The sequence below is a fragment of the Palaemon carinicauda genome, chromosome 19, assembly GCF_036898095.1.
Source record: "Palaemon carinicauda isolate YSFRI2023 chromosome 19, ASM3689809v2, whole genome shotgun sequence".
Classification (NCBI taxonomy): domain Eukaryota; kingdom Metazoa; phylum Arthropoda; class Malacostraca; order Decapoda; family Palaemonidae; genus Palaemon; species Palaemon carinicauda.
The window spans coordinates 39,577,235-39,603,715 of record NC_090743.1 but is presented as its reverse complement, the minus strand read 5'-3'; the positions used below and the strand labels follow the sequence as shown (position 1 = coordinate 39,603,715).

The 26,481-nt window shown below is 46.1% G+C and overlaps 1 protein-coding gene across 2 annotated transcripts in view; it reads right to left on the bottom strand.

Moving 5' to 3' along the window:
• Positions 1-26,481, bottom strand: part of Lamtor5 (Late endosomal/lysosomal adaptor, MAPK and MTOR activator 5) — a 158,738-nt gene that overhangs the window by 27,131 nt on the left and 105,126 nt on the right. For both annotated transcript variants that reach the window (XM_068393503.1, XM_068393504.1), the window contains exon 3: positions 14,612-14,726. In XM_068393503.1, the coding sequence (XP_068249604.1) occupies positions 14,612-14,726 (115 nt within the window). The remainder of the gene's footprint in view (positions 1-14,611; positions 14,727-26,481) is intronic.

Genomic DNA, 26,481 nt, shown 5'->3' with positions numbered 1-26,481 from the left:
TTCTCTGGTATATTTAGCAGTAAATTACCTAAGAATAAGTGCTAATAGGAGCTTATTCACTGGGCGGCACAGGTTCAAGCCCAGAAAAGGGACTTAGAAGAAAGGACACTTCAAAATATCAAGAAAAACCCCAAAGTACTTCACTCCTATGCAAAAAAATGAATAAAGGGAGATTAGAAATAGGCCCTCTAAGAATGGAAGGATGGTTAACGAATAAAAAAAAGGAAATATGCAACATATTAGCAGAAAAATATGAGTGAATTCATGCCAAAAATTGCGAATGAAAATAATGAAACAGAAATGAGAGAAGAGAATAGTGAATATCTAATGGATATAGATATTAATGAAGCAGATATTGTGCAGGCTATAAGCGAAATTAAAAATGGATCAGCAGCCGGGCCAGATGGAGTTCCAGCGATTTTGTTAAAAAAAAATGCACACACTATCACGAAGCTGCTTGCAATACTGCTAAGACAAAGTGTAGATATGAGTGAGATATATGTTAAACATAAATTAGCATATATAACCCCTATTTTCAAAAGTGGTGAGGCAAGCAATTGTAGACCAGTTAGTCTAACATCACATATTATGAAAGTGTATGAAAGGGTAATAAAAAAGAAAATAATGAATCATTTGGTTAAAAATAATTTATTTAATATAGGTCAACACAGTTTTGTGCTCGGAAAAAGTACACAAACCCAACTGATAGCACACTCTGAAAACATATATAAAAATATGATAAATGAAAAAGACACAGATGTGATCTATCTAGATTTTGCAAAAGCCTTTGACAAGGTAGACCATAATATTTTAGAGAAAAAAATGAGAAAGCATAATATTGTGGGAAAGATAGGAAAATGGGTAAAAGAATTTCTGCAAAACAGAAAACAGATAGTGGTTGCAAATGACGAGAAATCAGATGAAGATCAGGTAAAATCTGGCATGCCACAGGGTACGGTATTAGCTGCACTGCTGTTTGTTATTATGATCTCAGACATAGACTGTAATGTTAAAGACTCTGTAGTGAGAAGTTTCGCCGATGATTCAAGAATAAGTAGAGAAATTATTTGAGATGAAGATAGGAACTCATTACAAAGAGATCTAAACAAAATATATGAATGGGCGGAGAAAAATAGGATGGTAATTAACTCCGATAAATTTGAATCGATAAACTATGGAAACAGAGAAAGAATGGTATATGCATACAGGGGACCTAATAACGAGACAATCACAAACAAGGAAGCAATTAAAGACCTTGGTGTAATGTTAAACAGGAATATGTTATGCAACGACCAAATAGCAACACTGTTGGCTAAATGTAAAGCAAAACTGGGAATGTTATTCAGACACTTTAAAACAAGAAAAGCTGAACACATGATTATGCTGTAACAAAATGTTATTTTGATAATAAAATAAATTTTTGAATATACTTACCCGGTGATTATAATAGCTGCAACTCTGTTGCTCGACAGAAAACTCTAAGGTAAAACTCGCCAGCGATCGCTACACAGGTTGCGGGTGTGCCCAACAGCGCCATCTGTCGTCCAGATACCCAGTACTCAATGTAAACAAAGACTCAATTTTCTCCTCGTTCCACTGCGTCTCTATTGGGGAGGAAGGGAGGGTCCTTTAATTTATAATCACCGGGTAAGTATATTCAAAAATTTATTTTACAGTGGAACCTCTACACACGAACGTATCTACATCTGAATTTTCCAACATCCGAAGTAAAATTCGAGCAAATGTTTTACTCTACACCCGAATTTTATTTCGACACACGAAGTAGCAATTTTCGTCGTACCGGTTGTATCCGAATTTTTCGACACGCGAAGTACAATTCGAACACGTTCCTACTCTACACCCGAATTTTTTTTTCGACACCCGAAGTAAACAATACTCGTATGCGTAGTCGGTGCTCATAGCGCCTGATGTGTTTTTTATTTCCGCCAATAGAAGGCAGCACTTCAACCTCGGAGGGACCCTCAATTAGCGTGGCTTGGGTCAGTCCTCTGTTCTCGTTGGCTTTATGTGGTTGTGCCCTGTGCGTTCTGCTATTAATTGTGTTTTAATCGTGATTTTTTACATTCATCCTTTTACGGTATTTTACGAAAATCATGGGTCCTAAAAGGCTTAGTTTCGCAAGTGGTAGTGGTAGTGGTGAGAAAAGGAATAAGGGAATGCTTTCTTTAGAAGTAAAGCAAGGAATTATTGAAAAGCATGAGCGTGGCGTCCGTATGAGTGAACTTGCAATAAGTTCCGCGCAAATAAAAGAGGTGTTAGGAAAATATCAAGATGTGGTCGACTTCATCGACAAATACCATCCAAAGAAATTGCAGGTTTGTCGTGTAGCTGCGCAGTTTGATGATGTTTCACTAACTTATTTTCGAAACATTCTGAAAAGCTGTACCAAACAACTTTCTATCGATAGCTTCTTTAAAAAAACTACGAAGCGAACTCGTGATGAAGAGGAAGGAAGTGGTTCAAAGAAAACAGCAAAGAGTGAAGAGAAAAAAATTCAATCAATTTTAAGTGTAGAGAGTGAAAGTGATTAAAATTAATCATCAAAAAGAAAAAAAAGATAATGTAAAAAAAAAATATAAATTATAAAAAAAAAAGCTAAGTTATGTTAAAGTTCACTTAGTGTAAGTTAGAATAAGTTACGGTAGTGTACGTTTATCGTAGTTAACCTCTCTACCTCCTCGCCGCCCGTCCGTCTCCTCTCTGCGTAGCAAGACTAACAACACCTGCGCTGGAGTTTCTAAGGTAAAGTGACGCTAAAAACCCGTTTCTTATTTATCATTTTTTGCTAATTCTTCTTATTTACATGTCTATTCTTCTTATTTACATGTCTATTATCTAATTTAGTGTTCATTATTCTCATGGGAAAATTATGTGTAGTAGTTTATTAAGAAGTTATCATAGGTTTTTGGGCTCAACCACGGATTAATCCTATTTCAATGTATTCTTATGGGAAAATTCGTTTCGACAACCGAACATTTTCTACATCCGAAGTTGGTTCTGGAACGGATTAAATTCGTATGTAGAGGTTCCACTGTACAGTATTATCAAAATAACATTTTTCAATATTTAACTTAGCCGGTGATTATAATAGCTGATTCACACCCAGGGGGGTGGGTAGAGACCAGCAATATATGTTTACATTATTATGAGCAAAGAGTTTTATTTCATTTTAGAAGTTATCAAAATAACAAAAACAAAATAAATAGGTACCTGGTAAGGAAGTCGACTTGAACAATTACTCTGCCTTTTTAAGTACGTCTTCCTTACGGAGCCTCGCGATCCTCTTAGGATGCTGATCGACCCCTAGGATCTGAAGTATCAAGGGTTGCAACCCATACAACAGGACCTCATCAAAACCCCTAATCTAGGCGCTCTCAAGAAATGACTTTGACCACCCGCCAAATCAACCAGGATGCGAAAGGCTTCTTAGCCTTCCGGACAACCCAAAAAACAACAATAAAAACATTTCAAGAGAAAGATTAAAAGGTTATGGAATTAGGGAATTGCAGTGGTTGAGCCCTCACCCACTACTGCACTCGCTGCTACGAATGGTCCCAGTGTGTAGCAGTTCTCGTAAAGAGACTGGACATCCTTATTATTATTATTATTATTACTTACTAAGCTACAACCCTAGTTGGAAAAGCAGTATGCTATAAGCCCAGGGGCTCCAACAGGGAAAATAGCTCAGTGCGGAAAGGAAAAAAGGAAAATAAAATATTCTAAGAGGAGTAACAACAATAAATATCTCCTATATAAACTATAAAAACTTTAACAAAACAAGAGGAAGAGAAATAAGATAGGAGAGTGTGCTCGAGTGTACCCTCAAGCAAGAGAACTCTAACCCAAGACAGTGAAAGGCCATGGTACAGAGGCTATGGCACTACCCAAGACTAGAGAACAGTGGTTTGATTTTGGAGTGTCCTTCTCCTAGAAGAGCTGCTTACCATAGCTAAAGAGTCTCTTCTACCCTTACCAAGAGGAAAGTGGCACTGAACAATTACAGTGCAGTAACCCCTTGGGTGATGAAGAATTGTTTGGTAATCTGTGTTGTCAGGTGTATGAGGATAGAGGAGAATATGTAAAGAATATGCCAGACTATTCAGTGTGTATGTAGGCAAAGGGAAAATGAACCGTAACCAGAGAGGAGGATCCAATGTAGTACTGTCTGGCCAGTAAAAAGACCCCATAACTCTCTAGCGGTAGTATCTCAACGGGTGGCTGGTGCCCTGGCCAACCTACTACACTGACTTGCTTCTCCAATAGGTTGCGTCCATTATACTTCGCAGAGATCTATTTTGTTTAAAGGCCACGGAAGTTGCGACAGCTCTAACTTCGTGTGTCCTTACCTTCAGCAAAGCTTGGTCTTCCTCACTCAGATGGGAATGAGCTTCTCGTATTAACAGTCTGACAAAATAGGATAAAGCATTCTTTGACATAGGCAAAGATGGTTTCTTAACAGAACACCATAAAGCTTCAGAAAGGCCTCGTAAAGGTTTAGTTCGTTTTAAATAGAACTTAAGAGCTCTCACAGGGCATAAGACTCTTTCCAGTTCATTGCCTACCATATTCGATAAGCTGGGAATATCGAACGATTTCGGCCAAGGTCGAGAAGGCAGCTCGTTTTTGGCTAGAAAACCAAGTTGTAGTGAACATGTAGCCTTTTCTGATGAAAATCCGATGTTCTTGCTGAAGGCATGAATCTCACTGACTCTTTTAGCTGTGGCTAAACATACCAGGAAAAGAGTCTTTAAGGTGAGATCTTTCAGGGAGGCTGATTGTAGCGGCTCGAATCTGTCTGACATAAGGAATCTTAGTACCACGTCTAAATTCCAACCAGGTGTAACCAAACGACGCTCCTTCGTGGTCTCAAAAGACTTAAGGAGGTCCTGTAGATCTTTATTGTTGGAAAGATCTAAGCCTCTGTGACGGAAGACTGATGCCAACATGCTTCTGTAACCCTTGATAGTGGGAGCTGAAAGTGATCGTTCTTTCCTCAGGTATAAGAGGAAGTCAGCTATTTGAGTTACAGAGGTACTGGTCGAGGATATAGATACTGACTTGCACCAGTTTCGGAAGACCTCCCACTTCGATTGGTAGACTCTAAGGGTGGATGTTCTCCTTGCTCTTGCAATCGCACTGGCTGCCTCCTTCGAAAAGCCTCTAGCTCTCGAGAGTCTTTCGATAGTCTGAAGGCAGTCAGACGAAGAACGTGGAGGCTTTGGTGTACCTTCTTTACGTGTGGCTGACGTAGAAGGTCCACCCTTAGAGGAAGAGTTCTGGGAACGTCTACTAGCCATCGAAGTACCTCGGTGAACCATTCTCTCGCGGGCCAGAGGGGAGCAACTAGCGTCAACCTTGTCCCTTCGTGAGAGGCGAACTTCTGCAGTACCTTGTTGACAATCTTGAACGGTGGGAATGCATATAGATCTAGATGTGACCAATCTAGGAGAAAGGCATCTATATGAACTGCTGCTGGGTCCGGGATTGGTGAGCAATATATTGGGAGCCTCTTGGTCATCGAGGTTGCAAAGAGATCTATGGTTGGTTGGCCCCAAGTGGCCCAAAGTCTCTTGCATACATCCTTGTGGAGGGTCCATTCTGTTGGAATTACTTGTCCCTTCCGACTGAGACAATCTGCCATGACATTCAAGTTGCCTTGGATGAACCTCGTTACTAGCGATATGTTTTGACCTTTTGACCAGATGAGCAGGTCCCTTGCTATCTCGTACAACGTCAGTGAGTGGGTCCCTCCTTGCTTGGAGATGTACGCCAAAGCCGTGGTGTTGTCCGAGTTCACCTCCACCACTTTGCCTTGAAGGAGAGACCTGAAGCTTTTCAAGGCCAGATGTACTGCCAGTAGCTCCTTGCAGTTGATATGCATTGTCCTTTGACTCGAGTTCCATAATCCCGAACATTCCCGACCGTCTAATGTCGCGCCCCAGCCTACGTCCGATGCGTCCGAGAAGAGAACGTGGTTGGGAGTCTGAACAGCCAGGGGCAGACCCTCTCTGAGGCTGATACTGTCCTTCCACCAAGTCAGGCAAGACTTCATCTTCTCGGAAATGGGGATCGAGACCGCTTCTAGCGTCTTGTCCTTTTTCCAGTGAAATGCTAGGTGATATTGAAGAGGACGGAGGTGTAGTCTTCCTAATGACACAAACTGTTCCAGGGATGATAGCGTCCCTATCAGACTCATCCACTTCCTGACTGAACATCGTTCCTTCTTCAGCGTGTTCTGGATGCATAACTGGGCTTGGCTTGTTCTGGGGGCCGACGGAAAAGCCCGAAAAGCTAGACTGTGAATCTCCATCCCTAAATACACAATAGTTTGGGATGGGACCACTTGTGACTTTTCCATATTGACAAGGAGACCCAATTCCTTGGTCAGATCTAGAGTCCACTTTAGATCCTTCAGGCAGCGACGACTGGAAGAAGCTCTGAGAAGCCAGTCGTCCAAATAGAGGGAGGCTCGGATGTCCGCTAAATGAAGGAATTTGGCTACATTCCTCATCAGCCTCGTAAACACAAGAGGAGCTGTGCTTAGGCCAAAGCACAGGGCTTGAAACTGGTAGACAACCTTTTCGAAAACGAATCTCAGAAAAGGTTGGGAGTCCGGGTGGATGGGGACGTGGAAGTAGGCGTCCCTTAGGTCTAAAGAGACCATCCAGTCTTCCCTTCCGACCGCTGCTAGAACCGACTTTGTGGTCTCCATGGAGAACGTCTGCTTTGTGACAAAGACATTCAGAGCACTGACGTCTAGCACCGGCCTCCACCCTCCTGTCTTCTTTGACACCAAGAAGAGACTTTGACCACCGCTCCCTTCTCTAGTAAAAGAGACACTTCCTGTTTCAAGGCTCGTCTCTTGTCTTCCTCTCTGTACCTGGGAGAGAGATCGATGGGAGACGTTGCTAGAGGGGGTTTCCGTACAAACGGGATCTTGTACCCCTCTCTGAGCAACTTCACAGATTGTGCATCTGCGCCTCTCTTTTCCCAGGTCTGCCAGAAGTTCTTGAGTCTGGCTCCCACTGCTGTCTGAAGAAGCTGGCAGTCAGACTCTGCCCTTAAAGGACTTGGTTCCTTTCTTCTTTCCTCGTTTCCCTTCAGCACGAGCACCTCCTCTGCTGGAGGCTCTGCCACGAAAGGGCGGAATAAAACGGGACGCTGGAGTGTCCATCCTTGGTCTAGCTGACAAGGTAGGCAAAGGGGTGGCTTTGCGAGCGGAGGACGCAACAAGATCGTGAGTGTCCTTCTGTATCAAAGAAGCGGCAATTTCCTTAATCAGGTCTTCTGGAAAAAGGCACTTGGAAAGAGGAGCAAACAGAAGTTCGGATCTCTGGCATGGTGTAACTCCAGCTGAAAGGAATGAGCATAGGTTTTCACGCTTCTTAAGGACTCCGGACACAAATGATGCAGCAAGCTCATTAGACCCATCACGTACGGCCTTGTCCATGCAGGACATAATGAGCAAGGAAGTCTCCTTCTCTGTCGGAGAGATCTTTCTGCTTAGAGCTCCTAGACACCAGTCTAAGAAGTTAAAAACTTCGAAGGCTCTAAAGATACCTTTCAACAGGTGGTCCAGGTCCGAAGATGACCAACATATCTTTGAGCGTCTCATGGCAAGGCGGCGGGGAGAGTCTACGAGACTTGAGAAGTCGCCCTGGGCAGAGGCAGGAACTCCCAAGCCGAGAACTTCTCCCGTGGCATACCAGACGCTCGATCTAGAAGAGAGTCTAGCAGGGGGAAACGTAAAAGCTGTCTTCCCTAAACTCTTCTTGGACTGCAGCCATTCTCCTAACACACGCAAAGCTCTCTTGGACGAGCGTGCGAGGACGAGTCTAGTAAAGGCAGGAGTGGATGACGGCATGCCTAACACAAACTCTGACGGAGGAGAACGCGGAGCCACAGACACAAACTGGTCCGGAAACATCTCTTTGAACAGGGCCAAAACTTTCCTAAAGTCCAAAGAGGGTTGCGTAGACTTAGGCTCGTCCAGTTCTGAATGCGGTTCATCTACGTGTGCAGCAACATCATCATCAGAAAGTCCCTCATCCGATAACTGATGAGGGAACGGCAACGGAGTGGGTAACGGCTGGTTAGCTGAGTCCGGTCGCACGGGTGCATGCGTGACTGAGCCGGACGCAACGTCATGGAACTGTTGCCCAGTCTGTGAGCTGGCAACAACCATAGCAGCGCGGGGACGCACAGCGTCTACTCCAGACTGTCTGGACTGATGTGGGTGAGCAGTGGCAACCACACTGGGTTGCGGAGGTTGACGCACCGCGTCAAAACAAAACAACTCTGACGGTTGTTGAACCTCACGAACGTCAACGGAGACCTCCGTGCGTCGCTGAACGTCAACATGCGGCTGGCAGATCACACTGGAACGCATGGGTGGCGGAACTCTCTCAAGTGGTGTGCGTGAGAAGGTTACCTCAGCGTCCACCGGACGCACAACCGATCGTGTGGGCGGTTGTAGGCAAGGAGCTGCACTAGCTGGTGCGGCAGCAACCTTCTCCGCACGAAAGTCCTGCATAAGAGACGTTAGTTTAGACTGCATGTCTTGCAGTAGAGACCACTTAGGGTCTACAGGAGCAGGTGCAGCGACAGACGGTGTAACTGTCTGAAGCGGTACCGCTTTGCCTCTCTTAAGAGGTGAGCAGTCATCGGATGACTGCAGCGAGTCCGAACTGACCCAGTGGCTACAACTGGGCCGTTGGACTTGTGCGGAAGGGACCGACTTGCGCTTTAACGGTCGTGAGACCTTGGTCCAGGGTTTCTTGCGAGAAACACCTTCCGAAGACGAGGTATAAATGGGCTCTCTCGTCTTAGTTAGGCAGGGGCGATCTTGGGTAGATACGCCCGATACCACGGAGGGAACGTCTGTTCGCTGATTAAAGCCTCTCGAACCCATTTGTCGTACGACATTGCTTCTCCCCTGGACTTGGGAGCTTGCAAGAGGTCCCGGACTAGGAGGACGACAGGCACGAACAGACGAACCCTCAAGCGCAACACTATCCACAACACTATCACTCACTTTAACACTTCCCACTGCACTTTTGCACTTCAGCTCCTTCACATTCGCCATAAGTTGATTACGGTCACTAGCAAGGGACTCAACTCTCTCACCCAGAGCTTGGATGGCACGCATCATATCAGCCATCGAAGGTTCCTGAGTGCCAGAAGGGGGATTAGGAGCAACCACTACAGGGGAAGGAATAGGTTGTGGGGCATGAGGAGAGGAAATATCGATAGAACGAGAGGAACTTCTCCTAACTCTATCTCTCTCTAGCATACGTGTATACTTTTGGAATTCGATAAAATCGAATTCCGAAAGCCCAACGCACTCCTCACACCGATCTTCCAATTGACAGGTTTTATCCCGACAATTGGAACAAACAGTGTGAGGGTCGATAGAAGCCTTCGGAAGACGCCTTGAACAGTCCCTAGCATTGCACTTCCTAAATTTTGGGACTTGTGAAGGGTCAGCCATTTTGAATTGGTCAAAGGGGAATTCAAAAAACTATCAAAAAGTCATCAACAAAGAATCCGTTATCAAAAAGAGTTCAAGGATTTGTGTGAAGAGAAACCCTGCACAGCGAAAGCTCAAAACTAGAATAATGTACTTCACCAAATAGTTGTGAAAAAACTCCAGTTTAGCAACAGCGAGTAAGTACGTCTTGTCGATAGCACGACAGAGAGAAAATTGAGTCTTTGTTTACATTGAGTACTGGGTATCTGGACGACAGATGGCGCTGTTGGGCACACCCGCAACCTGTGTAGCGATCGCTGGCGAGTTTTACCTTAGAGTTTTCTGTCGAGCAACAGAGTTGCAGCTATTATAATCACCGGCTAAGTTAAATATTGAAAAACTTATGTACATAGTACACTCGAGTACTGCAATATGATATGGTACCCACACTAGCAAAAGGATATCGCAAAAAAAGAGTGTACAAAGGTCCTTTACTGCTAGAATGGAAGAAGTTACGGACCTTGACTACTGGGAAAGACTGCAATTTTTAAAATTATACAGTCTAGAAAGGAGAAGAGAACGCTACATGATAATACAAGCATGGAAACAAATCGAAGGAATTACTGAAAACATCATGGAGCTAAAAATATCGGAAAGAGCAAGCCGAGGTAGATTAATAGTGTCCAAAACTATACCAGGAAAACTAAGGAAGGCACACAGGACATTAATCCACTATGCACCAGCATCGATAATGCAGCGACTATTTAATGCGCTGCCAGCTCATCTAAGAAACATATCAGGAGTGAGCGTAGATGTGTTTAAGAATAAGCTCGATAAACACCTAATAAGCATCCCAGACCATCCAAGACTAGAAGATGCATAAGCAACTCTCTGGTGGATATACAAGGTGCCTCACACTGAGGGACCTGGGGGGAACCCAAACATAGAATAAGGCAATAAGGTAAGGTAAGGCCCATAGTACTGAGCCTGGATGGTATTCCATTGATTTTGACTCAATTGCTATGGGGCTATCCCTTGCAGTCAGGTGCCTTCATTTCTGCACTAACCTTGGGTGACAGAGCTAATGTCACTACAGTATCCCCGAAGGGTTCATGTAGACACATTGGGAAGACCTGAGGACCGATCCGTCCTTAAGACAAGTGTTTTTTTTTTTTTGATCGCTTGAGGAATATTTTGGAGAGTTCTCAAAGAATTCGTTTGTGGTGCCATAATAGGGTCTCTCCTGTGTGAATCTCTTATACAGTACAGGGATATTGTGCGTAGTAATCATCTACTCGAGTCTGTCAATTTCTAGATTCTCCGTGTCCTTTCCGGCGAACATGTGCTTTCAGAAGACGGGGAGCATAAGGGTGACCTTACCCGAGAATGAGAATGTGCGCTAAATCTCCCAAATGATCTTGTGAAGAACAGTTTATGCTCGACTTCTTATGTTGACTTGCAAGCAGAGAATTCTCCCCGGAGGATCCCATGCTGAATGGTAAGCATGTGCACAAACCAATGATTGATTGATTGATTGATTGAAAGTTTTTTGGCATCCTGACATCTAAGGTCATTGACGCCGATACCATTTACTGTATATGAAAATTAAAAGCAAATTCGATTAAAACCATAAAAATTAACCTTACAATAGTTAAATAGTTTTCAGAAGACCTGCTTCTGAAATAAATCTAAAAATTCCGCTCGCATAGTAAGACACATCATGTCCAAGAATCTTGGCAAGGATAAACCTGCCATCCTCACCTCGAGCCTCAAACAGATATCTATTTCTTAAGTTAGTAAAATTAGGGCATTCGGTCAACAAATGCCTCACTGTTAAAGGTACTAAGCAGTCCTCGCAATACGGTTGGTGTTGGCCCTTCAGCAGAAACTCGTGTGTCAACCGTGTGTGACCAATACGGAGACGACAAAGAGTCGTCTCCCATTTTCGGGGAATCATGTTATACCTCCAAGGTGATATGATATTTGTTACTTCCCTCATTTTATTGCCATCTTGACTATCCCAGTGCTGTTGCCATTTATCACATACCAATTTCTTGATGTAAGGTAGGAAATCGTTACATGGAATGGGATACCTCCTTGGTAGTAACTCGGATGCCGCATTCTTCGCCAGTAAATCTGCCTTCTCATTCCCAGACACACCTACATGTGCTGGAACCCAACAAAATCGCACAGTTATACCTTTCCGTCCAATAATAAAAAGCCATTCTAAAATCTTTAAAACTAGAGGGTTACTAGAATTAAAAACTTCTAAAGCTTGAAGAACACTCCTTGCATCACTAAAAATTGTAAAATTACCCTCCTTTTCCAAAGCTATTTTCTCAATAGCGGTTAATATGCCATACAGTTCGGCAGTAAATATGGAAGCTGTTAGAGGAAGTGCACCTCTACAATTAAAATCATTACTATGTACTCCAAATCCAACGCCAGCATCAGATTTGGAGCCATCAGTATATATAAAAGTCGATCCTTTATGTTCTTCAACATGTTCAATAAAAAGAGACCTGGATTCTAAGTCAGTCAAATTCTTCTTAACTCCAATAAAGTATCTACAAAAAGATATGTCAGGTAATTTCCATGGAGGCGTTGATGATACCTTGAATGGAAGCACCTTATTTCTAATTATATCCAGATTGTTTAATAATTTGTTGACCCGAAACCCAAAAGGTTGAGGAGATTTTGGGTGCAACTCAAAGTAGGTTGAGTGCCTTACAAGGCTTGCAGTTTGAAAGGCTGAAGAATTGGGGAGTCTTTGCAATCTAAACCAATACCGAATAATAGAGGACATTCGGTAAAGGTCCAGAGGCAACTCCCCAGCATCAACAAGGAGACTTGTGATAGGGGAGGTTCTAAAGGCTCCTGTGGACAATCTAATGCTAGCATGATGTATTGAATCTAGTATTTTTAACCGGCTTGGGGTTGCTGAGGAGTATATTTCGCATCCATAACTAATTTTGGAAAATATCAAGGCCTTGTATAATTTTAAAATTGTATTGCGGTCTGCCCCCCATGATGTATGGGACAAGACTTTTAAAAGAGTGCTTGCGAACAAGTGATTGCTTGTACCCAGGTGCTCATGACCCCATGCAAACAGGAGAACATGCATTAACAGAAGGGTGTTCTCGAACAGACGAGTGCGTGCAAACAGGTGAGTGTTTGTTAACAGGTGATTGCTTGCGAACAGATAAGCGTGGGTAAATATACTGCACCTGAACAATAGTGAGTTCCACAACGTGAGTTTGTGCCAACAAAAAAGTAGTCTCGAAAATTAGAGCACAAGTACAGTTAAGAGTTCAGGATCTTGTATGTGTTAGCCATAGATTACAGGCTAAAACAGGTGAGCACTCATGCACATATAAGTGCAAGCTAGCTGGATAGCGAGCACGTACAGAAGAATGCACAGGAACAGGTGGGTACATACTAATAGGAGAGCGCTTATGCACAGATGGGTGTGCACTAACAGAATAGCACTCGAACAGAAGGTTAAGCGCTAACAGGTGAGTGTGTGCCAAGAGTTGAGTAGTCATGTCAAGATGAGCTTGCGGTAACTGGAAAGCATGTGTCAACAAGCGAGTGCTTAGGATCAGATGAGTTCGCACTAGCTAGAGAGTGAGTGCAGAGTATGACCGGATCAGTGCGTGCTAACAAGTGCGTGTGCCGTCTCTTGTAGAGTTTGGAAGATCTCTTTCATCCTCTCCAATGGGAAATCTTAGAAGATTCCTCTCCAGGGGCTGTGAGGGTATGCCTTCTTGCTGTCGACGGTGAAGGTACCCTTGTCATGCTTTCATGTGGGAGGCAGAGAAGGTTCAAGGCACTTTCTCTTCTTCACCTTTGGAAGGCAGGTAGCAATAGGAGATTCTACAGCAGAAGATGAGATCATGTTTTCTTCGAAGACATTATCAAAGGTTTCTTAGCTGGTGACGACAGAGCTGCAGAAGATGAGGTTTGACTACCCCTTCAGGTGTTTGGGACTTTCTCTGTAAGGGAAAAAAGAGCAGCAGAAGCACACCTAGTCATAGATGATGCTAGGGTTTGCAGGAGCTTCTCGGAAGATGGAATGCCCTTAAGACCTAATGAAGGCCACAGTGTCCTTAAGCATTGTCATTAGCAGGATTTTCATATGAAAAACAATGTTAGTGGAAGCAGGTAAGGCCGCCTCACCCAGAGCTTGCCCTAGGTAGGTCGGAGTTGCCATCCTATTTCACAATCCCACCGGAGGAAGGAAACAGAAAAGGTTTAAAAGCTCGAGTACAAGAGGGAGAGAAGAGAGGTACAGCAGGTTTCTTTGACTTTAGGAAGGCCCCGAAGGAGAAGAATCTCACTTTGACTTCTTTTTCCTCCACTTGTCGTACTCCAGCCACTGCAAGGACAGATGCTCCCTACACTCCTCATAGGGGGATGACTGCAAGCAGTCATGACATCTACAAGAAGGGCCTAAGAATGGGAATCCAGGGTGATCCTGCTCATGAAAGTGCTGCACTTACAACCCTGGGCAGGACCAAATGCCCACATGTAGTTTCTCATTACAACCATCAGATAGCAATCTGAAAAGATAAAGAAAAAGAATTAATACGGCCAAGTTTGGTCACACAGAGTACGTCCATACTGCTCAGCGTCAAAGTGACTACCAAGTGAGCTGGCAGGGAGCCCACCAGTAGCTACCGACTCCTCATTATAAATTTCAACAGTCGAGTTTCCAGCTCTTCTGAAATCATACTCTTATTAAAGGACAAGAGTTTGTATTCATGTAAGAACAAAGGAGTTTTATATTTTACTGATGTTGTGTATATTGCTCAACATCTTTTAAATTATTTCCTAATTTTACTTATAAATTGAAATCCCATTCTATAATACCAAACTCTGTATTGATCACACTTACTGTATACCCTCTAAAATGTGTCATTCATCTTCCATTTCTTTATAAGCTAAATAACACCTCATGACTCGTAGGAAATGTTGTAACAAAAAGTTTCATGCTCTTGGCATTAGCTAAAGGCCGTAAATGTACAGCACAGTATTCCAAAATCTTCTCATAACTGGACCACATGAATATTCAGGATGTAATATTGATTATTACTCAGAGAACAACTTACTAACACTAACCTGTTATCACTTTCCAAGAGAATCACTGGCTGAGAATTTCCTGGCTCCAACATGGCGGCCTTGTTGGCAAGGGACGATATCACACCAGACGAAGAAGAGGAGGCTTTCCCTCTAACTGCAAAATTATAAGATATAAAAAGATCTTCAATTTTTAATAAACAGTTTTCATCATCCCAAAGAAAGAATGCAAAATGCAAGGAAAAATAAAAAGATATATATCAAAATACCTTTACATCCTAATGTACTGGTACTGTACTGGACTAAATTATAAGCAAGAGGAAGTACAGGACTAACCTTGGGAGATCTAATGTTATCAACATAATTCAGTGAATTTGGTCAATAACAGTACCATAGAGTATAATTCAACTAACTTTGAGTTTTAATTCACTACTCTCATCCTATCATTTCACAACAGATCAATAGCTACTGCAAATCCAATAAATCATGAGATTGTACATGAAATTTAATTCATAGATTACTTGTCATCTTGGACGCCATAGTTAGTTGCCTTTATGTTTGGTGGTTATTTAACCTTTACAAAAATTGGTCAAACCTTGTACCAGGATAACCTACTGTCCCCTTTTCATCCTTTTTCGGTTTGTTTTCAAAATGGTATTTTTATTATAAAATAAATTTTTAAATATACTTACCCGGTAGTTACATATATATGGCTTTAATCTCCCGTTTCGACGCGTCACGACAAAAAATTCAAAATTCGTGGCAATCGCCGCCATGACAGTAGGTGGTCAAACATGAGCGCCATCACTCGTAGGCTATAAGAACCATTCCCAACATTCTTCAGAAATTCCATGTATGTTTTCAGAGGGGAGGAGGGAGGGTCCTTATATACTGTATATGTAACTACCAGGTAAGTATATTTAAAAATTTATTTTATAATAAAAATACCATTTTTAAATATGTAACTTTCCTGGTAGTTACAGTACATATATATAGCTGATTGACACCATAGGTGGTGGGTTGAAAACCTCATCCCATTGGGAATTCGTATATCATTAATAACTATAATTAGTAGTACTAACAATCTGGTTCTAGCCTGATAAGGAAGCTGGCTTCACAATGATACTGGCTCATTTCACCTGCATTCCTTGAGAGACTCAGCGTCCACTCCGTGGGCTGTAAAAGTCTCTTGAGGCTGCCACAAGGTCCTCAACCTCTAGCATGGCTAGACCACCACCCTTGCAAACCTGGCATAGCCAAGGATACTGAATCTGACCACCTACTCCAAAGTTTAAAAAAAAATAATTAAAAAAGTAACTTGACTTGCATCCCAGACTGTGTAAGGTTGCAAAAACCTTCACAGATAACCTGAGAACACAAATACAAGAAAAAAGGCAAGGGTATAATAAAAGATTATAGGGTAGAGGCAGTAGACCCTTCTCCAACTACGATGCCAGAGGTAAAGTACGGACCCAGGGAACAGCAATCCTCATACAGTATGACAAATTCGGAGATAATTTGTATTTTTCCTAACCATACAAACCTTAGCTATTTACATGGGGTATTACTTTCGGCGTAGCTGAATGATGAGCCATTAGATTTTTAACGAGGGTTAACTACCCCCTCGCTAGTTAGCGAGGGGGTAGGGGAGGGGTAGCTAGCTACCCCTCCCCCCTCACACACCGGTGAACTGATTCACTTCGCTTAGAGGTAGGACTTCACGGGGGACAGGGCTGGCGGGCAAGTATGTGTAAATAACTAAGGTTTGTATGGTTAGGAAAAATACAAATTATCTCCGAATTTGTCATTTGTTTCGTAACCGAAATACAAACCACGCTATTTACAAGGGGTGACTTAACCCTTAGGTAGGGTGGTAAGTCCCAGCCTTACTGGCTTTGGCTTTGCCCGGGGACTCAGAATCAGAGTGTGTAGCACTCGAGATAAGGAGAGCAAGGAACGTGCGGCCTACATAAGCTTGTGTGTGAAGGAAAGAAGTGTGACTCGTCCTAGGAAGTTGACCTGAAGTCCTTTACAGTGAACCCTCGCTACTTCGCGGTTCGACAATCGCGGATTCACCACTTCGCGGGGTTTTCCCATAACCCATATATATATACATATCGCGGATTTTCCGGAAAATTCGAAAATATCGCGAAATCTGAAGATAACCAAATACGATATTTTGTTACCTGTAATTCCATTAATACTGTAATTAGTAATATCTGCTCTTACTGATTGTTCATTGCATTACATATGATATATAATTCAGCACAGAAAGAAATAAAACACGAAAAGAGAATGTGATCATACGATAATTCAGTACGTAGTAAAATTAAATCGAACATGAAACGCAAATCAGATGCAGTCATACCATATTAGAATGGTGTGTACTGTAATGGATGTGCTTCTTTTCCATGAATCTTTTGTATGTATACGTACGTAGTACAGTACTGCATCCAATAATATTCTTTGTTGCAAAAATCACATTTCGAATACAGGTAAGTACTGTAAGCGTACGAGAGAGAGAGAGAGAGAGAGAGAGAGAGAGAGAGAGAGAGAGAGAGAGAGAGAGAGAGAGAGAGAGAGAGAGAGAGAGAGAGAGAGGCGTAAAATAGCGTACGTACGTAAATTTTTATTATTATTGTTATTATTATTATTATTGTTGTTGTTGTTAATAAAATTATTATTGTTATTATTATTAATCATTATTATTATTATTATTACTGTACAGTATTATTATCATTATTTATTATTATTACGGTATTGTACTTAATCTACGTACGTTCAGTGTGCGCGGGACATCTTCTATGAGTAACCAACGCACCATAGTACTGTATAAGACGGGTTGTGATTGGTTCAAGCGCTGATAGATGACGAATCAAAACTCAAGTTTTGTTATCTAGCCTGTGATTGGTGTTTTGCCCGCATCTCCAACCCGCAGCATCAAAGTTCTCGCGGGACTGATCGTTCACTTTCTCTTTCCGCGTATTGCTGAGTAGACGTTCTTAAGTTTGTGAAGTTGAATCTGTGCTGTGTGCGACTGTTTTAAGTTGAACTTTCTGTTAAACCCTACTGTACAATGCCTCCCAAGCCTTCTGCTTCTACTAAGGCTGGTAGTGAGCCTAAACAGCACCGACAAATGATGATTGCTGAGAAGGTGACGCTTCTCGATACTATGTTAAAAGACGGTAGAAGTTACGCGGCCGCAGACCTCGAAGACCTGACGAAATCGGGCAGTGAAGACAGTGAAACACAGGAAGAGATCCAAGAAAATGTCGAAGAAACGGTCTTAACTATAGAACGGCTTGCCAAGCTCTGCAAGCTTGCGAATGAGGTGAAAGAAATGTCGCAAGAGTGGGACGAGGATATGGTTCGTTCTCTACAATTCTGCACCAAGATCGATGAACAAATGGCTCCCTACAGGATGCTCTTGCGAAAAAAGAAGCAGCGGCAGCAACTTCCGATCACAATGCCCTCGGAAGAAATTGAAGAAGTGTCTCAGGAAGAAGTTGAAGAGGTGTCCCAGGAAAAGACACCTCCGTCTGAAGAGACGTAAAATACTATTATTGGCTGCACAGTAGAAGACATCATCAGCTTCATCATCATCATTTCTACTGTGCAGCAAATTCATCGCCATCATCATTCAAGTTTTTCTTGAACTTCTTTCGTGGTGAGTACAGTAACAATCTTTATTTTTTACTTAAACATTTTACTGTAATATTTGTGTCTGTTTTATAGTTTAGTACTGTATGCATTAAGTTAAAGGGAAGGTTTTAAAAGCCTATCATATTTTTTTTGTTTAAAATTTACATTTACGTACGTAAAACAATCTCTCTCTCTCTCTCTCTCTCTCTCTCTCTCTCTCTCTCTCTCTCTCTCTCTCTCTCTCTCTCTCTCTCTCGTAAATTGTTTTCCTGCTTTGCTACGTACAGTATGTACTGTATGATTTTATATAGATACGGTAAATAATATTTGTAATAACATATTTTGTAAATGCTTTTACTGTAAATATCATTATTTATCACTTTCATCATGCGCGTTAAATGCCTTCTTTGTTCTGAGCGTGGTTGTTTACTGAGCGTACTTTATGACGCCGTCGTTTCAGGTGGCGTCATAAAGAAAAACATTTCATTTGGAAGTCCTAAGGAAAATTAAGTAAAACATTGGTAATAACAAAATCAACATACTGTATACTGTACATCAATATAATCGATGCAAAAACTAACCTATACATATATGTGTACAGTACACTAAATGAGTTTGTTTCTTCATTATGATCAGAGATAAACGTAAACAAAACATTGGTTGCCATTTTTTATCGTGCTTTTTAGGTGTTTAGGAAACGCATGATATAAAATCGCCTTTAATATTTGTGCCTGTTTTAGTTTAGGGTACTGTAGTACATGCATTAAGTGTTCTGTACATTAAAGGGTAGTTTGTTAACAGTACTACGTACAAGGGAAGGTTTTAAAAGTCCGAATATACATGTTAAATAAATAGGTAAATATGGTGTCAATACTTCGCGGATTTTCACCTATCGCGCCCGCGTCTGGAACCTATCTACCGCGATAAACGAGGGTTCACTGTAAATGGAATTCTAGGCTAGGACGTTCCCAATACCACCTCGTCAGGGTATGGGGAACGCGACAGTATTATTTAAAACTAGGAACACAAGGAAGCATGGTTTACCTGCATTGGTTTCAGGTCAGCTATGCAGAGAACCCAGGATGCTGCTTTCCCCAAGAGAGGGGAGGATGAAGAAAAGAGTAAGGGCCAGACATACTTTTTCATTCATGCAGACTAAAACCGGGTAACAATGCCCTCCACCTTCTGCTACTTGTCCATTATGGAGCCTGAGGTTAGACCAGCTGTTGTGCAGCCACCATAGGGCCGATAGAGAACGTATCGAGCCTCCTGTGGGTTACGTCCTGCAGGTAGTGGGCTGTGAAGGTCGTTTGACGCTTCCAGACCCCAGCTTGTAGAACCTGCGTCACTGAGAAGTTTCTCTTGAATGCCAGGGACATAGTGATGCCTCTGACGTCGTGTGCTCTAGGGCGACGTGACGGAGGAGGGTCTGGATTCAGGGAATGGTGGATGACCCTGCGAATCCTAGCTGAGATGGTGTTCTTAGTGACCCTCCTCTTCGTCCTTCCTGTGCTCACAAACAGGGCTTGCACTCGAGGACGAACTGCAGCTGTTCTCTTAAGATAGAGCCTCAGACTCCTTACTGGGCATAGTAGGAGATGGTCTGGGTCATCTGTTACTGAACGGAGACTCAAAATCCTGAAGGAGTCAAACCGTGGGTCCGGAACTCCAGGATTTTGAGTCTTAGCAACAAACTCAGGGACGAACCCAAACGTTACCTCCCCCCATCCCCTTGAATGGGCGACGTCGTACAAGAGACCATGAAGGTCACCGACTCGCTTGGCTGAGGCCAGAGCGAGCACGTACACCGTCTTCCAAGTCAGGTGACGATCAGAAGCCTGGCGTAACGGTTCGAACGGAGGTCTCTTAAGAGACCTGAGGACACAAACCACGTTCCATGGAGGAGGACTTACTTCCGACTGAGGGCAGGTAAGCTCGTAGCTTCATATGAGTAGAGAAAGTTCCAGCGAGGAGGAAATGTCCATTCCTTTCAGCCTGAAGCCCAGGCTTAAGGCTGAGAGATAGCCTTTCACCGCCGAGACCGAAAGGCGCATTTCTTCCCGCAAATACACAAGAAACTCCGCTATTGCTGGAATAGTGGCATCGAGGGGAGAGATACCCCTTCCACGACACTAACCACAGAAGACTCTCCACTTCGCCTGGTAGACCCCTGCAGATGACTTTCGCAGGTGTCCAGACATCCTCTCCGCAACTTGTTGCGAAAAGCCTCTCTCTGTGAGGAGATGCTGGATAGTCTCCAGGCGTGAAGCCGAAGCGATGCTACGGCTTTGTGGAAGATGTTGCAGTGTGGTTGCTTGAGTAGCTCGTGTCATGGAGGAAGTTCTCTCGGGAGTTCCGTCAGGAGCTGCAGAAGGTCTGGGAACCACTCTGCATGATGCCATAACGGAGCTATTAAGGTCATTGAAAGGTTGACCGATAGTCTGGTCTTGTTGAGCCCCCTTCTCATCAGACAGAACGGTGGGAAGGCGTAAACATCGATGTTGTCCCACCTCTGCTGAAAAGCATCTTGCCAGAGTGCCTAGGGGTCCGGGACTGGGGAACAGTACAGCAGAAGCTTGAAGTTCAAGGCTGTCGCGAACAGGTCCACCGTCGGGGAACCCCACAAAGTCAGGACTTTGCTGGCTACTAGAGGATCCAAAGACCACTCGGTACTCACTATCTGCGATGCTCTGCTCAGACTGTCGGCGAGCACATTCCTCTTGCCCGGAATGAAGCGAGCTGATAGTGGAATCAAGTGGACTTCGGTCCATCTCAGTATCTCTACTGCAAGATGGGATAGCTGTTGTGAAAAGGTACCTCCCTGCTTGTTGATGTAAGCCACTACCGTGGTGTTGTCGCTCATCACCACCACGGAGTGACCCGCCAGGATCCGTTGGAACTGTTGAAGTGCCAGATATACGGCCTTCATTTCTAGCAGATTTATGTGGAGGCACTTTTCTGATTCTAACCATAGGCCTGAGATCCTGTGGTTCAGAACGTGGGCCCCCCACCCTTCTTTTGAAGCGTCCGAGAACAGCAACAAATCCGGGGGGAGGACGAGAAGATCCACTCCCTTTCGAAGGTTTCCGTCCGTCACCCACCACTGAAGGTCTGTCCGTTCCGCAGGACCCATAGGGACCAGAATGTCCGGGGAATCGTGGCCTTGATTCCACCGGGACTTGAGCCGCCATTGCAGGGATCTTATCCTGAGGCGGCCTTTTGGAACCAGACGGGCCAAGGAGGAAAGGTGACCTAGGAGACGTAGCCACGATTGGGCTGGAAGCTCTTCTCGTCTGAGGAAAGGATCTGCGACCCTCCTCAGCCTTGCTATCCTGTCGTCTGATGGAAAGGCTTTGTGGAGATTGGTGTCCAATATCATGCTTAGATATACCAGTCATTGGGATGGAAGCAGAGAAGACTTCTCGAGATTTACATGATCCCTAGATCTTGGCAAAGTCCCAGAAGCTTGTCTCGGTGTCGAAGAAGGGTCGACTCCGAGTTTGCCAGGATCAGCCAGTCGTCCAGATAGCGGAGGAGACGGATGCCGATTCTGTGTGCCCACGAAGATATCAGGGTGAACACTCTGGTGAATACCTGGGGTGCTGTGGAGAGACTGAAACACAGCACCTTGAACTGGTAGATCTTGTTGTCTAGGCTGAATCTCAAGTACTTCCTGGAAGACGGATGGACTGGGATCTGGAAGTACGCGTCCTTCAAATCCAGTGTACACATGAAGTCTTGCGGTCTCACTGCAAGTCTGACTGTGTCTGCTGTCTCCATGCTGAACGGAGTTTGTTTGACAAACTTGTTCAGAGCTGAGAGGTCGATGACGGGTCTCCAGCCTCCAGACGCCTTCTTTACAAGAAAGAGTCGACTGAAGAAGCCTAGGGAGCCGTTGACGACCTCCTGGAGAGCATCCTTCTTGAGCATGGTCTCGACTTCTGCCAGAAGGGCTAGCACCTTTACCGATCCCATGGCATAGTAGCTCAACGACACTGGATTCGCTGTCAGGGGAGGAAGAGATGTTATGAACGGGATGCGATATACTGTACCCGACTGATCACGGAGATCGTCCTGGAATCGGCCCCGAGTTGCTCCCACCTGAATGTGCAACTTTGCAGGCATCCCCCCACAGGTGGACATGCAGGGGGATTGCCAATCCTAGCGTTTGCGGCCTCGGCCGCTCCCTCTAGGATTCTTGCCTCCCCTGGAGGACTTTCCGCCCTTCTTGTCTTTGACAGGAAAGGGCTGCTGCTTGGACACCTTCGTTTTTGCTGCCGCTGCCGGTTTCGTCGTCTTGGACTGGCGAGGTTGTTGAGGTGCTGGAGGTTTGTAGGGCTTAGATGTAAGAGCCCTTTGGAGGAGAGAATCGTGGTTCGATTTCCTCCACCTCTCAGCGGCCTGTTCCACATCCTTGGGCTCAAACAGGCTCTTCCCTAGGATGGAAGAGTGTCTGAGCTTGCAGACATCCACGGCTGGGACCTTCGAGTGGAACCTCTCGGTCATTGCATCACGTCGTTTCAAGATCGAGTTTTCCCACAAGCTCGAAACTTGGTGGGCCAGAAACTCGATGGTACGTGTGCCCGAGAGGAGGAAGGTCTCCAGGGGCTTCCTAGTGCTCTCCTTGGACAGATCCTCGGATCGCAGCAGGATGCCCAGAGAACCTAGCCAGACATCTAGCCACGAAGTGGCCTGCATGGCACACTTGGCGACCTTCTCCTGACTCAGGATCTCTGTTGCCGAGAATGTCACCTGCCAGTTGGAGAGTCTCTCAAGAGAGACTCCCCTGGTAAGCTCTTCCATGGAGTGGTGGAGCGGGAGAGCTAAACAAGGCTCCTCCATGATCTCAAAGTACGTACCTCCTCTGTTGCACACGAGGAGGTGGGAGGAGCTTGTTACCAGCAGAGGAACGGCTGGAGGAGGCGAGCTCCGAAAGCTGGCCCTCAACTTTATCTCTGGCACTCTTCACCCCTTGGGACCAAGGCAGAGCCGCACTGGCCTTAAAGAGTTTCTGAGGGCCATAGACTTGGTCCAGGACCGTATCCTTGCCTTCACGAAGGGCGGTCTCCGGGTCCTTGAACTTGTTGAGATGCCTCATCAAAGTCGGGACTTGCCAGAAGGCGTGCTCTGAATCATGCTGCTCTCCTCCTGGTGAACTGGCAGCAAAGTCTCCTGTCCCCAACTGCTCTACTTGGGGGGACACGTGGACGTTCTCCTGGGGTCTCGCTGGCTCTGGTCGAATCCTTGAAGAAGACTTCGGGACGGTCTACGAGTCCTCCCGTTCCCTTCTAGGAGGGATGCAGGACTCCAATAAAGAAGTCTGAGGGCTCTTCTCCGCCCCAACACGCGACGATTCTCCTACTCGTGGTGGGGTCTCTCCCATTGGTGCGTTGGGAGGTCTCACCTCGATAGACTCTCCTGAGGACAGAAAAGCTTCGTCCACAGGAGAAGGAGAGAACGTCTGAGGGGGGGAAGGAGCCTTCCTTACGGACTTCTTAGGAGCCAGTTTGACCCTAGGAGAAGTCACCACGAACTCTACTCCTCTCTTCCTCTTCAGTGGGGTCGAAGCTGTCGTTGGTTTGAGACCCAAATCAGCGAAGGCAGGCTTAACAGCCTGGACGACAGCTCTGATAAGGGACCCAAACCAAGGCTGTCGACTGACAGACGCAGTGCCAGAGACTCCCACTGGAGGGAAGGGGATCGGGCGATCCTTCGGAGTAGAAACCATAGGGCCTGCCTGAAAGGAAGAAGAAGATTGGTGCCTAGACCTCTCTGAAGACTTCCCCTCCTCCTGCGAGTGCGCTGTTCTGCGCTTGCGGGGGGGAGATCGAGAAGATGATGACCTGGTTGTACGCGCTCCTGAAGACTCGCTAGGCTGCTCGCGTTGCAAAACCCGGCGGGAATCGCGCTGGTGCTCGCGCGATGAAAAAATCGCAGGTTCGCGTGCGGGTGAACGTTCGCGCGCGAGCGCACATAGATGAAAGCGTCAGCAAGAGGGCGCGTGGGGGAGGGGGCGCGTGGGCGAGGGTATGCAGGCGAGGGCGCGCGCGGGTGTAAGGGCGAGCATTGGCGGCCAGGAGAATGATGGCGCGCAGGCGAGCGACGGCTCCCAGGCAAGCGATGGCGCGTTGGCGAGCGATGGCACACAGCCAAGCGATGGCGCACAGCCAAGCGATGGCGCACAGCCAAGCGATGGCGCACAGCCAAGCGATGGCGCGTAGGGCGAGAAGGTGAGCGATCGCGCACAGGTGAGATTGTGCGTGGGCGCGTAGGTGACCTTCGGCGAGCAGGATCGTGGGCACGCGGGTGCACTGGAGAGTGCTTGCGCGCAGGCGATGGATCGCGCAGGCGCACAGGAGATTAATGGCGCGCAGGTGCGAGGTCTGGAGAAGACGGCTGGGGCGCAGGGCCAGCAGGTGTAGAAGCGCGTACCGGAGGCTGCTCGTGGGCGCGTGCAGGAAACTTCTCGTGAGGGCGTGGGCGCGTGCAGGAAACTTCTCGTGAGGGCGTGGGCGCGTAGTGTCTCGTCCAACTCTGGAAGTGCGCAAAGGTGAGTGCGCACAATGGCGCGCAGGCGAGGGCTGACGCGTGGGCGAGTTCCGAGGGAGCGCAGGTGATCGCAGGCGAGAAGGAGAAGGAAGAGTCTTCTTGCCTGCGCCCAGATCCGGGGATCGTGGGCGCGTGGGCGAACGATAGCGCGCAGGTGCGCGCTGACGCGCAGGAGAAGATTGCTGGCGAGCTGGAGATCGTGGGCGCGCATGGCACGTGTCAGGAACAGGGCCCGCAGATGTGCGCTGGCGAGTAGGAGATCGCTGGTGCACAGGAGATTGCTGGCGCGTAGGCGAGCGCTTGCGCGCAGGTGAGCACTGGCGAGCAGGAGATCGGTGACGAGCAGGAGATCGCTGACGAGTTGACTCTGCTTCTGCTGCAGGAGATCGCTGGCGTGTAGGATGGTCCTCAGCAACAGCAGGAGAGCGCTTGTGCGCTACTGCGCGCGAGCGCGCAGAATAATGTAGGCGCACGGGTGAAACCTGGCACTTAAGAGACTTGCTCACATTGTGAGACAAGCCCTTTTGCCCCGAAGGGACCGGTGCCCGTTGGAAAACGGGATGCGTGGGCGCCCACTGCGCGTCAGCTTCCAGGAACGGGGAAGGAAGATCCACAGGTCTGGCAGGCGTGGGAGATCGCGAACGATCTGCAGAGAGGTCCAGTGATGCAGCTGCAACGGTCGACTCACGTCGAGGAGGAACCTCTGCGGGGGACGTCGAGGGCGAAGAACCGAAGAGGCGCCTCCTAACTCCCTTGTAGGGAGAAGGAAGACCTCTACGGCGAAGAGGAGGGCGAGCCTTGCGGCGAAGACGACCTCTAGGAGCAGGAACACCATCGTCGGTCCTCCGAAGAGGAGTCTCTGTCAGTGAACTCCCCCGAGGGGGAGAATCACCCGCACGAGAGACCGTTGGACTCTGCTCCTCCCTCGAAGGACGTTCGGAGGGGGGAACTGAGCCTTCAGCAACATCAGCAACCAAGGCAGGGGTTTGACCCGACCCGTCAGAAGCCTCTGCCACAACAACGTTGACGATAGACAGAGGATCTACCTCCGCTATCGCCGGCGACTGTTTGACAGCTGCGCCCAACTGGATCAAGTCAAACAGGGCTTCTCTGGAGGGCGAACCCTTAAGCACCAAGGAAGCCCAAAGCTGTAATAAATCATCATTATACACAGTGTTATTAAAATCCTCCCCCGGAGGAGGAGGAAGAGCTGCCTCGCTATGGGAGGCAACTCCCTCTCCCGAACCCCGAGGTTGGTCAACAAAAGAATGGCCTACGCTACCACTCGCCGGCCTCTCAAAAGAGACCGATCGAGTGGGAACTTCGGAGGAGGTTCGGGCAACGGAAGAAGAGTCCTTGGAACCTTCCTTTTTCAAGGAAACCCTTGAAGGAGAAAGATCCCGCCTAGACTTCTTCTTCCGTCGCCGGGAAAACTTCTCCCACTGGGAGGTAGACCACTCCCTGCACTCACTGCAAACTTTGTCTCTATCACACCGTTGACCTCTGCAGTACGGACACAAGGTGTGAGGCTCCGTCTCGACCGCCGACATAAAAGTCCCACAAGGGCGGTCGGGTAAGCCAGGGCACTTCCGCATGATAGAGGTAGAGGCCAACTTCCGAACACACAACTGTAAGAAAAAGCAAAAAAGATTAAGGCTGTCAATATGCGAGGGTGAGGTAGACACGTCTGACCATCACCCGAGCCAAAAGCGAGGGGGTGG